The sequence below is a fragment of the Bos indicus x Bos taurus genome, chromosome 10 (assembly GCF_003369695.1).
Source record: "Bos indicus x Bos taurus breed Angus x Brahman F1 hybrid chromosome 10, Bos_hybrid_MaternalHap_v2.0, whole genome shotgun sequence".
NCBI lineage: Eukaryota > Metazoa > Chordata > Mammalia > Artiodactyla > Bovidae > Bos > Bos indicus x Bos taurus.
Window position 1 is genome coordinate 39,447,334 of NC_040085.1, and position 15,784 is coordinate 39,463,117.

At 39.3% G+C, this 15,784-nt stretch overlaps 1 protein-coding gene across 6 annotated transcripts in view; it reads right to left on the reverse strand.

The window, feature by feature from the left end:
* Positions 1-15,784, reverse strand: part of TRIP4 (thyroid hormone receptor interactor 4) — a 52,013-nt gene that overhangs the window by 10,182 nt on the left and 26,047 nt on the right. For 2 of the 6 annotated variants that reach the window (XM_027553760.1, XM_027553761.1), the window contains exon 11: positions 15,294-15,385. In XM_027553760.1, coding sequence (XP_027409561.1) covers positions 15,294-15,385 — 92 coding nt within the window. Of the gene's footprint in view, positions 1-3,393; positions 3,536-8,199; positions 8,302-8,902; positions 9,042-13,647; positions 15,386-15,784 lie in introns of all 6 variants that reach the window. The other 4 variants (XR_003513093.1, XR_003513094.1, XR_003513092.1 and 1 more) reach the window with 4 other exon arrangements.

Consider the following 15,784-nt stretch of genomic DNA (forward strand, 5'->3'; position numbering starts at 1 on the left):
GCTAAAAGCAAGTATTAGTCTATAATCTGTTATTCCTCAAGCTAAATTAGAACTTTTGTGTCTTGGGAAGTATCCAGTAAGGCCCTATGTTTAATAAAAACTACCCTGACATATATTAACAAAGTCAGAAAATGCCAAATAATGGGGAAAATGATGGATAAATGAAATTATAGAACAAGTGGTTCTCTGGACCCATTCATGCCTTCTAATAAAGATAAACACCAAAATTAACTTTCCCAATTAAATCTAAGTCCAAGTTTCATTTGAATATTCTTGTTCCCAAGTTCTATTACTAAACTTCAGGAGGCTTACAAGAAACAGAGCTAAAGAGCAAAGACGCCTACGGGAATAAAGAAAAGTAAGGCCTATGTATTGGAAGAAGGGATTATTTTTTATGGTAAAATGCATTAAAGCAAAGCCAGCTTGGCAGACCCTGTACCTGCAGAAATGTATAATCTCTGAAACTGACTCTGGGACACTAATAGACCACATTAAACACCAAAAAGTCAGAGACTTGCAATAAAGAGAGTTTTGGTTTGAGAGTCAAAAGACTAAAATGCAGCTGACCTAGAGAAAGAGCAAATTAAGAAAAAGAAGGTTCATATTTGTGAAGAACGTAAATAAACTCTCAATGTCATATCCAATTTAGAGAGGGTATTAGATTAAGGGTCATTGAGATAGTGCAATAGACAGGCTAGGGAATGAGGGTTATAAGACCAAGCAATTCAAAGCAACTATTTACATTCAGTAACAGACTCCTCAGGACGCTGCTGCTGTTCCTGCCTTCACCAACATGACTCCTATCACCTGGTTTCCAGCCTGAGGAGCGGGAGAGGTGGGCTTACTCTTCTTTCATGCCTCATAAGTTTCATAGCTAACATAACAGGTAATTAACTACTAAACAGCCATTTTCTTCTCCTCTCCAGAGGGAAACTGTTGATCAGCCATCTAGAAAACATTTCTCTTGCCATTTTCATAAGAGGGAAAAAAAAAAAAAAAAGTTTAGTGGCTCTTGGCAACCACTACAGTCTCAGAGCCAAGTGGGCATTTTCACCAATTCCACAAGCCTCCATTTAATCCTTGTACTGAAATGATCAGAAAGTCCTACACGGTGTCACTCTTCCCAACAAATCCCCAGATGACCCATGACCCACATGTAAATCTTACACCTGTCTGCAAGGACTAACAGCTAAAGGAAACAGTTAAGAAGAAACTCATTGACAAAGAACGTATGTTTGCTGGAGGTTTTCTTGGTTTGAACTTTGGGGAACTAGAGAGGACATGAAATCAGGCTCTGAAATCTAGTTAGCTGAAAGCCAACTCCAAGAAGATTGAGGTGATAATACTCAGAAAGAGAGAAGGAAATGAGTCTGATAAAAAGACCACAAGCACAACAGATCCAAAGAAGTATATCCTGAAAGCAACTGTGTTCTCTGATAAACAGCCCTCATTAAAAAAAAAAAAAAAATAGTTGTTCTCATTTTCCTTCAAAGCAATTCAAGGTGTTCATAGGATAAGTAGTACCCTGGGCCCCACTGTACTGGAGGATAAGCGTTTTCTCACATCAGAGTTAACATATTGATCATGATACTTTGATGAGATGACTACTGCATATTTGACTGGAGTTGGATAAAGATCATGCCAACTGTCCCTAAGTGGGACAGCTGAACTCATGTACCAGTAGCCAATGCAAATCATGTGCCTAATACCAAATACAAGGGGTTCCAGCTCAATGCCACACAGACCATTCATATTTGCGCCAGTTGGGAGGAATAAGGATAGGTGATAGTCAGCTTGGAGTCTTTCAGACACTTGTGGAGGATGATCTGGCTGAGGCCACACAGCACTGGTATCCTGGTCCCTTCCTTATTTGTTGTTTGGTCACTAAGTTGTGTCCAGCTCTTTGCAACCCCATGGACCGAAGCCCACCAGGTCCCTCTGTCCATGGGATTCTCCAGGCAAGAATACTGGAGTGGGTTGCCATTAAAATTCCCAGTGTGACTTTCTGTCCCCTTGTGAATCCTATCTATACTGGAACCTCTAACACACAAGAGAACAGAAGGACTTATGTTTGCTCTAAAATTAACCTCATAGCTTTTCTGCCCTGATTCTTCAAGACCAAAATGAAAATCATCCATTCGTAACAATTATTGTTGGTCTTAATTTTCATAGAGCAGGCTTTCACTCTAACTAGTAAGAACCGAAAGAAAATTGCTCTTAATCCCAAGTGGCTAAGTAGTAAAGAATCCATCTGCCAAGGTTCAATCCCTGGGTCAGGAAGATCCCCTGACCCAGGAGGAGGAAATGGCAACCCACTCTAGTATTCTTGCCTGGAAAATATCATGGATGAAGGCATGAAATCCCATAGACAGAGGAGCCTGGCAGGCTACAGTCTGTGGGGTCACAAAGAGTCAGACATGACTGAGCGCGCATGCAAAGATACTACATTGTAAGGCCCTTAACCATTCAAATCTACCCTAATATCTCAGAATGCTAGGACTCCTCTTGTTTTAAGGGCTCTGCCGACTTTATATTTTTATCTCCCAATGGCTGGTCTGACTCAACTGAGAACAATTACTGAGGCAGAGTTCACAGAATCCTTTGACATGAGTGACATATCAAGGTAAGATCATTATCAAGTAATATAGTGTTATTAACAGCAACAATACCCCTTTATCAAATAAAGGGAGTTTTGTCTTTTAGAACAAAACAGATTAAAATATTTTAAACACTCCAAACGAAAAATCACAGAAAAAGTGATTTTTGTATGGCTCTAAATTTTTGTACTACTGATTTTTGTATTATGTGCACAGATCACATACTACAGAACCTCTCTCCTTCATGGCTACAATATAGGTTTCCTTTGTTACAGCTCCTTTATTTTAGAAAGTCATTTTCAGGGACTTCCTTGGTGGTTCAGTGGACAAGACTTCATGCTCCCAATGCAGTGGGCCTGGGTTCGATTCCTAATCTGGGAACTAAGATCTCACATAAGGCAGCTAAGCCCATGCACTCTAGAAAAGCCCGGGCACTGCAACAAAAACCCAGCACAGCCAAAATAAATCATAAAAATTAAATAAATAAAAAGTCATTTTCCTTAAAAGAAAATTCTTTTCTTCTGTACACTTCCCTGGTGGCTCAAAGCGTCTGCCTGCAATGCTGGAGACCTGGGTTCAATCCCTGGGTAGGGAAGATCCCCTGGAGAAGGAAATGGCAACCCACTCCAGTACTCTTGCCTGGAAAATGCCATGGATGAAGGTGCCTGGCAGGCTAGAGTCAATGGGATTGCAAACAGTCATACATGACTGAGCAACTTCACTTCTCATGTATAACCCATGCAGACTAATGGAACTACCATTTATCCCTCACCACAGCTAGAAACCAAAATCTAACCTGGACTTCTTTCTCTCACCCTTCACAGCCAATCAAATCACCAAGTCCTATAGACTTTATCTTCTAAACATTCCAATCATCTGGTCCTTTCTTTCCAACTTGACAGCTAGAGCATTGCTGCTGGCCTCCATCATGCCTCCACCTGGAAAATCATGATAATTTCCTAAATTATCTACTTGTTTTCAGCTTGCCCCATCTAGTCCATTCCTTCCCACTTCTGTCAAAACAATTTTTCTAAAGTGCCTTCAGAATACTAAATTCCCTCACCTGGCATTTAAGGCTTCTCATTTACCAACCAATACCTGCCCCTCAATTTATTGTTATCACTTTAAGTGAACACCTACCACACACCAGGCTATATGCGAGGGCACTGGAGATAACAAGGTTAGACACAGATAGTGATCTAAAGGAACTACATGTGAATATATAATTACAGGGGGAAAAAAAAAGGTTAAAGATGTAAATAGAAATATGAACACAGGAGCCCAGAGAAGGATGCAATTAACCCTGTCAGGGAGGAAATAGGCTGAGGTCAGGAAAGACTCTACAGGAGGCAATGAACAAAGAACTCTTTGCTCTTCCAAAGATTGAACAGAACTCTCATGATGGACATAAGCATGAAGATATAGGATGGTACGCTGAGGAAGATATAAATTCTGCTCTCTTCAAGGATCACCTTTTTTAGATTTCTTAACCTTCCCCACCTGCCTCCAAGTCAAGGTGAGTTAGGAGTTAGATTTCCTCCTTTATGTATTCCTTTGGACATATGATAATTATCATGGTTGGGTATTCTTGTCACAGTCTCTTCCAGCAGACTTAAAAGATCAAGAAAAGATGAATATCTTGTTAAAACTCTGGATTCTTAATGTGCACAGTGCCTGCACATGACACAGTGGTCAATAAATGCTTGTTGAATGTGTGATTATATAATATTTTGAGCAATAAAATCTTAAATTAGAAGATAATTTGCCCCTTGGTTCATACAGTATACTCGACAAATTAAGAAGCCTTTCAACAGACTGAAGAAAGACAGCAAGATTGTAAAGTTACAGCAGATTCCTTCTAGATCAAACAGACTGCTTTCTCTCTAAGCCTGGGTGGTGGTGGTAGTGTTGCTGTTCAGTAGCAAGTCATGTCTGACTCTTGAGACCCCATGGACTGTAGCCCACCAGCCTTCTCCAGCAATTGGATTTCTCAGGTAAGAATACTGGAGTAGACTGCCATTTCTTTCTCTGGGGGATCCTCCCAACCCAAGAATTGAATTTGCATCTCTTGCATTGGCAGGTGGACTCTTTACCACTGAGCCGCCAGGGAAGTCTGAGTTTACTTACAGGTAAAATGAAGGTGTCATATTAAGTTACTGAATCTACCTGCATAAAACCTTGCATTTGTCCCCACCCCTTCTGTCTAATTCCACAGGCATTTCCTAGAACAGATTTTTTTTTTTTAAGAATTTTTTTCTTTTTTTGGATGTGGACCATTTTTAAAAGTCTTCATTGAATTTGTTACAATACTGTTTCTGTTTTATGTTTTTTGGCCGAGAGGCATGTGGGATCTTAGTTCCCTGACCAGGGATCAAACCTGTACCCCTTGCACTGGAATGCAAAGTCTTAACCACTGGACTGCCAGCAAAGTCTCTAGAACAGATTTTAAAAATATATCCAACCTGGATGACAAGGGCCTTCTCACTAGACTTCCTACCTTCAGTCTCTTCACAACAATTCATCTTCCACATTGCTGCCATATTCATTTTCTGGCTCCAGTGATTTTCAAAACATCCCTCCCCATCCCACAACTGACTAGAGAGAAAAGTCTAACCTCTGCAGCCTATCCTCAAAGTTATCTACCATCTGACCACAGCATACATTTCCATTCAACAAACTGGTCTGCTATTATTCTCCATACAAGCTCATGACTTCTCACCTCAAATTATTCTCTACTTAGAATATACTTTTCTACCTATAAGTAGGAAGACTTAAACAGAAACTCCAATTCTACCATTTACTGATCGGCAGTATACAAGTTATTTTAACCTTGAATCTTAAATTCTCTCATCTCTAAAAGAGGGGTAATGATACTTTGTTTGGTATTAAGTTGTTATGAGGATTAAAAAATAACATAATAGGTTGGGCACATAATAACTAATCAAAAAGTCATAGTTTTTATTATTACTACGCTTCAAGGCTAATTCAAAAGCCAAAATCCTAAAATGTTCAATATTGCTAATTATTAGAGAAATGCAAGTCAAAACTGTAATGAGCCACAACCTTACCCTGGTCAGAATGGCCATCATTCTGACTACTGTAGATGACAGTCTGCAAATAACAAACGCTGGAGAAAGTGTGGAGAAAAGAGAATCCTGCTACATTGTTGGTGGGAACTAAGCTGGTGCCGCCACTATTCAGAACACTAGAGAGGTTCCCCAGAAAACTAAAAACAGAATTATCAGATGATCCAGCAATCCCACTCCTGGGCATACATCCAGACAAAACAATAATTCAAAAGATATATGCACCCTATGTTCATAGCAGCACTGTTCACAATAGCCAAAACGTGGAAACAACCTAAGTGTCCATCGACAGATGAGTGAATAAAGAAGATGTACTATATATATATATATATATACACACAAATTATATATAATTGTATATACATATACAATGGAATACTACTCAGCTATAAAGAGTAAAATAATGCCAATTGCAGCAACATGGACACAATAAGAGATTACTGTACTAAGTAGTCAGAAAGAGAAATACAAATACTGTATGATATCACTTATATGCGGAACCTAAAGTGAGTCACTCTGGAGAAGGAAATGGCAACCCACTCCAGTATTCTTGCCTGGAGAATCCCACGGACAGAGGAGCCTGGCAAGCTATAGACCATGGAGTCGTAAGAGTCGGACACGACTTAATGCCTAAACCACCACCACCACACCAAAGTGAGTCACTGAGTCATGCCTGATTCTCTGCAACCCCACAAGGCTCCTCTGTCCATGGGGTTCTCCAGGAAAGGATACAGGGGTGGTTTGTTATTTCCTTCTCCAGGGGATCTTCCTGACCCAGGGATCGAACCCGGGGCTCCTGCACTGCAGGCAGATTCTCTACCGACGGAGCTACCAGGGATTACTTGTGGAACTTAAAATATGCCACAAATTAACCTATCTACAAAACAGACACACAGACATGCTTGTGGTTGCCCAAAGAGAAGGAGGGTGGAGGGGGTAGGGACTGGAAGTTTGGGGTTAGTAGACACAAACTATTACATATAGAATGGATGAACAACAATGTCCTAATGTATAGCAAAGCAAACTATATTTAAGATTCTGGCATAAGCCATATTGAAAAAGAATATTAAAAAGAATAAATACATGTGTTAACTGAGTCACTCTGCTATACAGCCAAAATTAATACACCACAAATCAACTATTCTTCAATAAAAATAAATATATAAATGGCCAGTGAATATTTGAAAAGATGATTGTATGCTGTGTTTAACCGCTCAGTCATGTCTGACTCTTTGCAACCCCATGGACTGCAGCCCACCAGGCTCCTCTGTCCACAGGGATTCACCAGGCAAGAATAAAGAGTGGGCTGCCATGTCCTTCTTCAGGGGATCTTCCCAACCCAGGAATCAAACTCAGGTCTCCAGCATTGAACATGGATTCTTTACCAAAAATGTCATCAAATGGTCAGGAAAATTGAATGAAAATAACAAAGTATGTTTTTCACCCACTTTATTAGCAGACATTAAATTGACTATTAATAATCAGTTTTGGTTAGGGTATTGGTATAGGAAAGACTCACACCATTGGCAGAATTTTAAATTAGATTTTTCTTTAAGAGTGGTAACTTAAAAGAAAAAAGAATGGTAACTTAGCAGTTTGGAACAACTTTTAAATGTATGTACCTCAGACTTTAAGTTCTACCTCTCAGGGTTTATCCTGAAGAAATACCGAGTCCCCGTGGGGAAAACTAAAAAGAAACCACATTCCTAATGAAGTCCTCCTCCCAGCTGGAAGCAACCTCTCTCTCCTTTAAATTCCTCAGAAGCAGTCTTTACTTCTCTTAAGACAGTTATCTTTGTTTTCTATTTTGTTATTTGGTTGTTTACAAATCTGGTTGTAGATATATCTTATCTACCTGGTGGTCTTTCAAACATTCTGAGACCAGAACCCATGGCTGATTCACCTTTTTGTTTCTCTTAGTGCCTAAAACAAAGGCAGTCAAGCAATGATTAATGTATAAATAATAAAGAAAATCTTAAGAATTATATGTTCATTTTCAGATGAAAAGATACACATTAAAGAATTCATATAAATGCACAGAAAAGTGTTCATACCCCCTTCTTCTCTTCAGGATAAGTACAACAGGAAGCATAATGCTTCCTGGAATATTTTTAAATGTATATGGTTGTCCTCACCTCATCAAGTGGGCACTTGATACCCAGGTTGCAAACAACTCAAAAGACAGTCTGTTCTGACCTAGAAACTCAAGGAAATGTTCTAGTCTTCATGAGAACTCTGAAAATACATTCCCTGTCTCCCTCAAGTGAGTTGAGATCTTAAAAAATTGCCTAGGGCTGACTGGGCTAGTCGTTGCAGACACAGTTCCCCTCTTTGTTGGGGCTCAGAGGCAGCCCTCAAGACGCCTTAGAAACCATACATTCTAGGCCTATGAACTGGCAGGTTTTCTTAGTAAAACAGAGAAAACATTTTTACATAATTTAAAAGGGAATTTGAGGATTCTGCATTTTTCAATGCCAATGCCTGGTTTGAATATTGACTACTATTTAATTTCTCACCTCTCAAGTCTTACAGACAATCCTTTGGTGATAGAAGCTGATGGTTTCCACACATGAAGTGATATATGCAATCTTCCTGAAGATCTGTATCATATGCATACTCTTACAGAAAGAGGAACAAGTAAGACTCTCTTCCCCACTGGAAAACAGTACTTAAATTGCTGATGTCAATTTATAGGAACCCAGCAGAACTGGTCCAGCATTAATTCTTTAAATACAGGATCTTGGCTCTTACAAAAGCCTTAAGATCAAATGGACTGAAAAATCAGTAAGCTAACAGGAGAGGAATGGATTCAGTACAGAAGTAGAATAATCAATGACCTTGGAGATTTCAGACAAATCAGATTTTCTATTGAAGGCAGAGATATAAATATCACAAACACAATACAGACACAGAGAAACAAAAGCCTCCAACTCAACTTTCTGTTTGAAAACTTGTTAGGTCTAGAGAACTGTTCAAACCACAGCTGCTAATGGTTATGGATTTGGCAATCAAAATGTCTTTGTTAAAAAAGAAAAAAAAAGGTTTTAACTGCCTTACTATTGAGGTTACAAACCACAGCCTTGACGCACTGCTGCAGTCAACATCCTCCCTGCTGATTTTGAGAGCTTACATCTGCTGCTGGCAGATAAAACCCTGGCAAGGCACGGGCTGCTTCCAGGGGAATACAGAAGAAGTCTTCACTAGACTGCTCTCACCTACCTTTCTTTCCTGAGTTGAGGCTACAGCCTTTTCTGCATTGCTCCTAACTTGTTTAGGTTGATCCGTGGCCATTACTCAGGACAACTGACAGTCTAGCAGGATTTTTTCCTGGCACAAATCAGCCATGCCAGCCACACTACTTTTAGAAGATAAAAGGAAGACGAGTTCTTAGCTCAGGGGAAAGCATTTTAAGCACACACATATATATTTTTTAAATATTTAAATTAATTATTTAAATTAATATTAATATTAATTTAATATTTAAATTAAATAATTAATGTTGATTTAATACTTAGGTTAAATACTTAATTTAATATTAAATTAAATTAATTAAAATTTTAAATTAAATTTAATTATTTATTTTATTTGGAGGCTAATTACAATATTGTATTGGTTTTGCCATACATCAACATGAATCTGCCACAGGTGTACATGTGTTACCCATCCTGAACCCCCAACCCCCCTCCCACCCGGTACCATCCCTCTGGGTCATCCCAGTGCACCAGCCCCAAGCATCCTGTATCCTGAATCGAACCTGGACTGGCGATTCGTTTCTTACAAGATATTGTACATGTTTCAATGCCATTCTCCCAAATCATCCCACCCTCTCCCAGAGTCCAAAAGACTGTTCTATACATCTGTGTCTCTTTTGCTGTCTCGCACACAGGGTTATCGTTACCATCTTTCTAAATTCCATATATATGTGTTAGTATACTGTATTGCTGTTTTTCTTTCTGGCTTACTTCACTCTGTATAATAGGATCCAGTTTCATCCACCTCATTAGAACTGATTCAAATGTATTCTTTTTAATAGCTGAGTAATACTCCATTGTATATATGTACCACAGCTTTCTTATCCATTCATCTGCTGAGGGACATCTAGGCTGCTTCCATGTCCTGGCTATTATAAACAGTGCTGCGATGAACACTGGGGTACATGTGTCTCTTTCAATTCTGGTTTCCTCAGTGTGTATGCTCAGCAGTGGGATTGCTGGGTCATAAGGCAGTTCTATTTCCAGTTTTTTAAGGAATCTCCACATTGTTCTCCATAGTGGCTGTACTAGTTTGCATTCCCACCAACAGTATAAGAGGGTTCCCTTTTCTCCACACCCTCTCCAGCATTTATTGCTTGTAGATTTCTGGATTGCAGCCATTCTGACTGGCATGAAGTGGTACCTTATTGTGGTTTTGATTTGCATTTCTCTGATAATGAGTTATGTTGAGCATCTTTTCATGTGTTTGTTAGCCATCTGTATGTCTTTTTGAAGAAATGTCTATTTAGTTCTTTGGCCCATTTTTTGAATGGGTCGTTTATTTTTCTGGAATTGAGCTGCAGGACTTGCTTATATATTTTTGAGATAAGTTGTTCGTCAGTTGCTTCATTTGCTATTATTTTCTCCCATTCTGAAGGCTGTCTTTTCACCTTTCTTATAGTTTCCTTTGTTGTGCAGAAGCTTTTAATTTTAATTAGGTCCCATTTATTTATTTTTGCTTTTATTTCCAATATTCTGGGAGGTGGGTCATAAAGGATCCTGTTGTGAAAACCTTAAAGACTCCACCAGAAAATTACTAGAGCTAATCAATGAATATAGTAAAGTTGCAGGATATAAAATCAACACACAGAAATCCCTTGCATTCCTATACACTAATAATGAGAAAATAGAAACAGAAATTAAGGAAATAATTCCATTCACCACTGCAACGAAAAGAATAAAATACTTAGGAATATACCTACCTAAAGAAACTAAAGACCTATATATAGAAAACTATAAAACACTGGTGAAAGAAATCAAAGAGGACACTAATAGATGGAGAAATATACCATGTTCATGGATCGGAAGAATCAATATAGTGAAAATGAGTATACTACCCAAAGCAATCTATAAATTCAATGCAATCCCTATCAAGCTACCAACGGTATTTTTCACAGAGCTAGAACAAATAATTTCACAATTTGTATGGAAATACAAAAAACTTTGAATGGCCAAAGCAATCTTGAGAAAGAAGAATGGAACTGGAGGAATCAACCTGTCTGACTTCAGGCTCTACTACAAAGCCACAGTCATCAAGACAGTATGGTACTGGCACAAAGACAGAAATATAGATCAATGGAACAAAGTAGAAAGCCCAGAGATAAATCCACGCACCTATGGACACCTTATCTTTGACAAAGGAGGCAAGAATATACAATGGAGAAAAGACAATCTCTTTAACAAGTGGTGCTGGGAAAACTGGTCAACCACTTGTAAAAGAATGAAGTGAAAGTGAAAGTGAAAGTGAAGTCACTCAGTCGAGTCTGACTCTTTGCAACCCCGTGGACTGTAGCCTACCAAGCTCCTCTGTCCATGGGATTCTCCAGGCAAGAATACTGGAGTGGGTTGCCATTTCCTTCTCCAGGGGATCTTCCTGACCCAGGGGTTGAACCCAGGGATCGAACCTGGGTCTCCCGCATTGGAGGCAGACACTTTAACCTCTGAGCCACCAGGGAAGCCAGGAAAAGAATGAAACTAGAACACTTTCTAACACCATACACAAAAATAAACTCAAAATGGATTAAAGATCTAAATGTAAGACCAGAAACTATAAAACTCCTAGAGGAGAACATAAGCAAAACACTCTCCTACATAAGCACATATTTTTATAGTGTAGTGCACTTGATTTTAAACAACCACCAATAAAACCTTTTCTGTTATTTCTTTTAAGGAACTAAATAATCATACTATGCCCAAAATAGTGTACTTTAACTTATCAAAGAAAGGCCAAGAATGAAAGCTCAGGAAGTAAATTACTGACTTCCTTTGGGGACGGAAAAATTTAGGAACAAGATGCAGAAGTAAAATATGGTCCCAAGTCACAAAAGAGATTAGTTTCGGTTGAAATAAAAATTACTAGGTCTACACAGGTTTTCAAAGAAAATGCAATTCAGCTTGGTGATGAGGAATGAGCATGAAGATGCAGAAAGAAGACAAGGTCAAGAAACTGTTTCCTGGATTATTGTCCCTCAGTGAGCTGATCTATGAGGACCAAAAAAAACTCAAATGTATTTAGACCAGCACTTGCTAACTATATATACCATAAGATACTGGTATGTAAATACGGGGGGGGTGGCAGGGGGTGGGGTTGTGGTCAAAAAGCTATGAGAACACTGTATACTATATTGATCAAATAAATTAGAGAATTACTTCAGAGAGTCATAATGGACACTAGCACATTAAGGGCTCTGAGAAATTCTGCACTAAACAAACAAATTTATTAAATTCAAAAAATTTTTCCAAATCTGCATAAATTTTCTATGCATCCACAGAAACCCCTCACTCCTTCCCCTCTTTTTCCCCAGAGAACACCTATGCCATAGAATGGTTTGGGAAATGCTAGTCTAGAGTTATTATTCCTAAACTCTCAACTCATTCTTGAAAAAATGAGAATAACGTTAGTAAAACAGACTAGGCAATCACAATTCTTACATCACAGAACCCTAACTCAAACAGAGACAGGTGGATGACCAAAGGTGCTTGGGACATTTTCCAAAAGACAGCCAAATGCCAAAGCTACAACCTTTCAAAGTGGTAAGGGCCTTATCCAATAAATAATCCCCTAGAAGAGCTATTATCAATTCTGGATACTTTGATGTGCTACTCTCAGAAACAGATCAGATCAGATCAGTCGCTCAGTCGTGTCCGACTCTTTGCGACCCCATGAATCGCAGCACGCCAGGCCTCTATGTCCATCACCAACTCCTGGAGTTCATTCAGACTCACGTCCATTGAGTCAGTGATGCCATCCAGCCATCTCATCCTCTGTCGTCCCCTTCTCCTCTTGCCCCCAATCCCTCCCAGCATCTTTTCCAATGAGTCAACTCTTCGCATGAGGTGGCCAAAGTACTGGAGTTTCAGCTTTAGCATCATTCCTTCCAAAGAAATCCCAGGGCTGATCTCCTTCAGAATGGACTGCTTGGATCTCCTTGCAGTCCAAGGGACTCTCAAGAGTCTTCTCCAACACCACAGTTCAAAAGCATCAATTCTTCGGCGCTCAGCCTTCTTCACAGTCCAACTCTCACATCCATACATGACCACTGGAAAAACCATAGCCTTGACTAGATGAACCTTTGTTGGCAAAGTAATGTCTCTGCTTTTGAATATGCTATCTAGGTTGGTCATAACTTTCCTTCCAAGGAGTAAGCGTCTTTTAATTTCATGGCTGCAGTCACCATCTGCAGTGATTTTGGAGCTCAGAAACAGAAGGAAAAAAAAAAAAAAACCAATGGGGAAAAGCCACAGCAAAGCTGACCATAGGGAAAACAGATATGGGGCTCCTGTTTGATGGAAGTCTCGTGGCTTTTGGCATTTGGGGATACTCTAATGTCATACACATCAGGAAAATTCATAAAGAGTTGCCAGGACCTCCAGCTGGGAACACATGGAGCATGTACTTCTGGGTGCTGCCCTCATCATCCTCAGGATAAAAGATAGAAAATAAGCTCAAGGAGGGGTACCATGCTGACTGAAATACAGAAATTCTTGAGAAACCAACAAGATTTATTCTGTTAACTGAGTTTTTAATTTCTATAAACCTTGTGGTACTCTACAGACTAGGATCACAGCCTCCTACCCTTCTCAACACAAATTTGTGGCAGAAATAAGATTGGTTAACTGCCTAGAAACTGAATTCATTTGACCTTGAATCAAGTGGTGGTCTGCCTGATCAACAAATGAGATAATAAAGGAAGGCCCCTGGCCAAAACCTACCACACACAGGGCCAGCTGCTCCTGTGTTCTCTTTGAGAATGCAGCAATCCTACAAAGGAAATATGATCTATCAAGTGATATGAAGCTCTTCATCAATCTCTAAAACTGTAAAGTCTACATCAACAAAAGGAATTTTTACAATTATTATTTTTAGAATGAAAAAAAGGAAAAAGGGAGGAGAGGAGAGGAAAGAAGACACTGAAAAAATGGGCAAAATGTCCATAGATAGAACCAAGATAGGCACAAGGGTGTGGAAAACAAACCGCCTTCATGCATCTGCAGTTTTGCCTAGGTCTAGATCAGGTACTAAGGGCGAAACAAAAGGGCCGGAGTCAAAATTCATACCGAATGAAAGCATTATACTCACAAAGTAATCAGAAAAGGGCTGAGGAGGCAATCCACAAGAAACTGAAATACAGAAAACTAGAGCGATAATAACTCTTGGCTAAAGCCTGGGAGGAAGGAATAGAAAAAATGAGACGGATGGGAACAGTTTTTTGTTTTTTTAATTTACTTGGCTGCCCTGGGTCTTAGCTGTGGCATGTGGGGTATAGTTCCCTGACCAGGGATCAAACCCGTGCTTTCCACATTGCGAATTTGGAGTCTCAGCCACTGGACCACCAGGAAAGTCATTGGTTTTTCTTCTTTTTTCTAAGAAGACACTTAATTAATAATGAAAGGCAATTAAGAGTTTCTGAAAAACAAATAATTAACTGAAAAAAATTAAGGTGAAGAACATATTCTTAAGTACAGTGGTGGAACCCCTACTGCATAACGTAACTGTTTCAAAAAACAGGAAAACCATACTTTTAGGTAAGACTCTTTAAGGATGGGACTTTCCTATTTTGGATTCCTGCTAGTCTGAGTCTTAACATAAAGCTCTAAATTTCTAAAGTTTTCCAATTAAGCTAAAGTCCTTCAGCTCCCTCTGCTGTTCAAAACTGTACTCTGTGCTTTCTGCTCAGTCGTGTCTGACTTGGCAACCCCAGGCTCCTCTGTCAGAGGATTTCTCAGGCAAAATACTAGAATGGGTTGCCATTTCCTTCTCCAGGGGATCTTGCCAACCCAGGGACTGAACATGCATTTCCTGCATTGGCAGGCACATTCTTTACCACTGAGCCACCTGGAAATCTTTAGCAATCAAAATACATACAAGATGCATATACAAAAATAAACACATACCCAAAGATGGCATGGTCCAGGCAATCAGAGTTCAAACATACATGTCTTTCACGAAATTCTCTAGGCTGGACCAAATGTTTCAGAGTATATAACAAAATCTACCATTCCCGCCATCTAACTGAAATAATTCAAGTAATAATGAACAGTTTCTTCCCCAAGAACAGGAAAGCTTTATTAAGGAAAAGGATTCTACACTTATTAGATTGTGGCAGTAGCTTTTTAGGCAGAAAGGTACCAGTCCTCCACATAGTAGGAAGCAAAGCATCATCACTATGTTTTTGTTTGTTTGTTTCCTTCTGCTGTGGTCTTTTCTCTCTCCAGTATTTCCTCCTTAGGAGATTCTCCTCACATGTCTGAATTCAGTTTCTAGCTCACCATATACAGGATACTCTGAGCTGAAGAATCTACAGGACAGCTACCCTGGCAAATCAAGCATCTGTCCAAAAGAAATATTCTTTACTCACCTGATCCTTAAACTGCTTCTGAGACAAGCAGTCAATTAGGTCCACACAGCCCAGAAGACAGCCTGATGGATAGTCACTGGGAAATTCCACACCTAAATTAAGAGTAACAGAAGGATTATATAAATTTCCTTCTTTGTGACCCTGGAACTCACAAATCTGTTTTCAATTCTGAATAAATCATTTTCTCATCTGTTTGTAGACATAAGGAAAACTATCAAGCTTGTTACCTATCATAACTTTGAATTTTAACAAAAAAGTTGGTTAACTGGCTTAGTCCACTATCCACATCCTAAGCTATAGGAAAGTAAACCTCAAACCACTAAAGTTCAGGGACCCCACAACTTCACTTCAAACACATCAATTCCACTATACTCAACTGGATCAGACTAGAGTTTGGTAGTGCTGGGTTCCAGAAATTGGAGGTTTCAAGAGAGCAACTATAAAAAAGTAGTAAAAAACATAAGAATGTCAGAATACAAATTTTAAGGAAC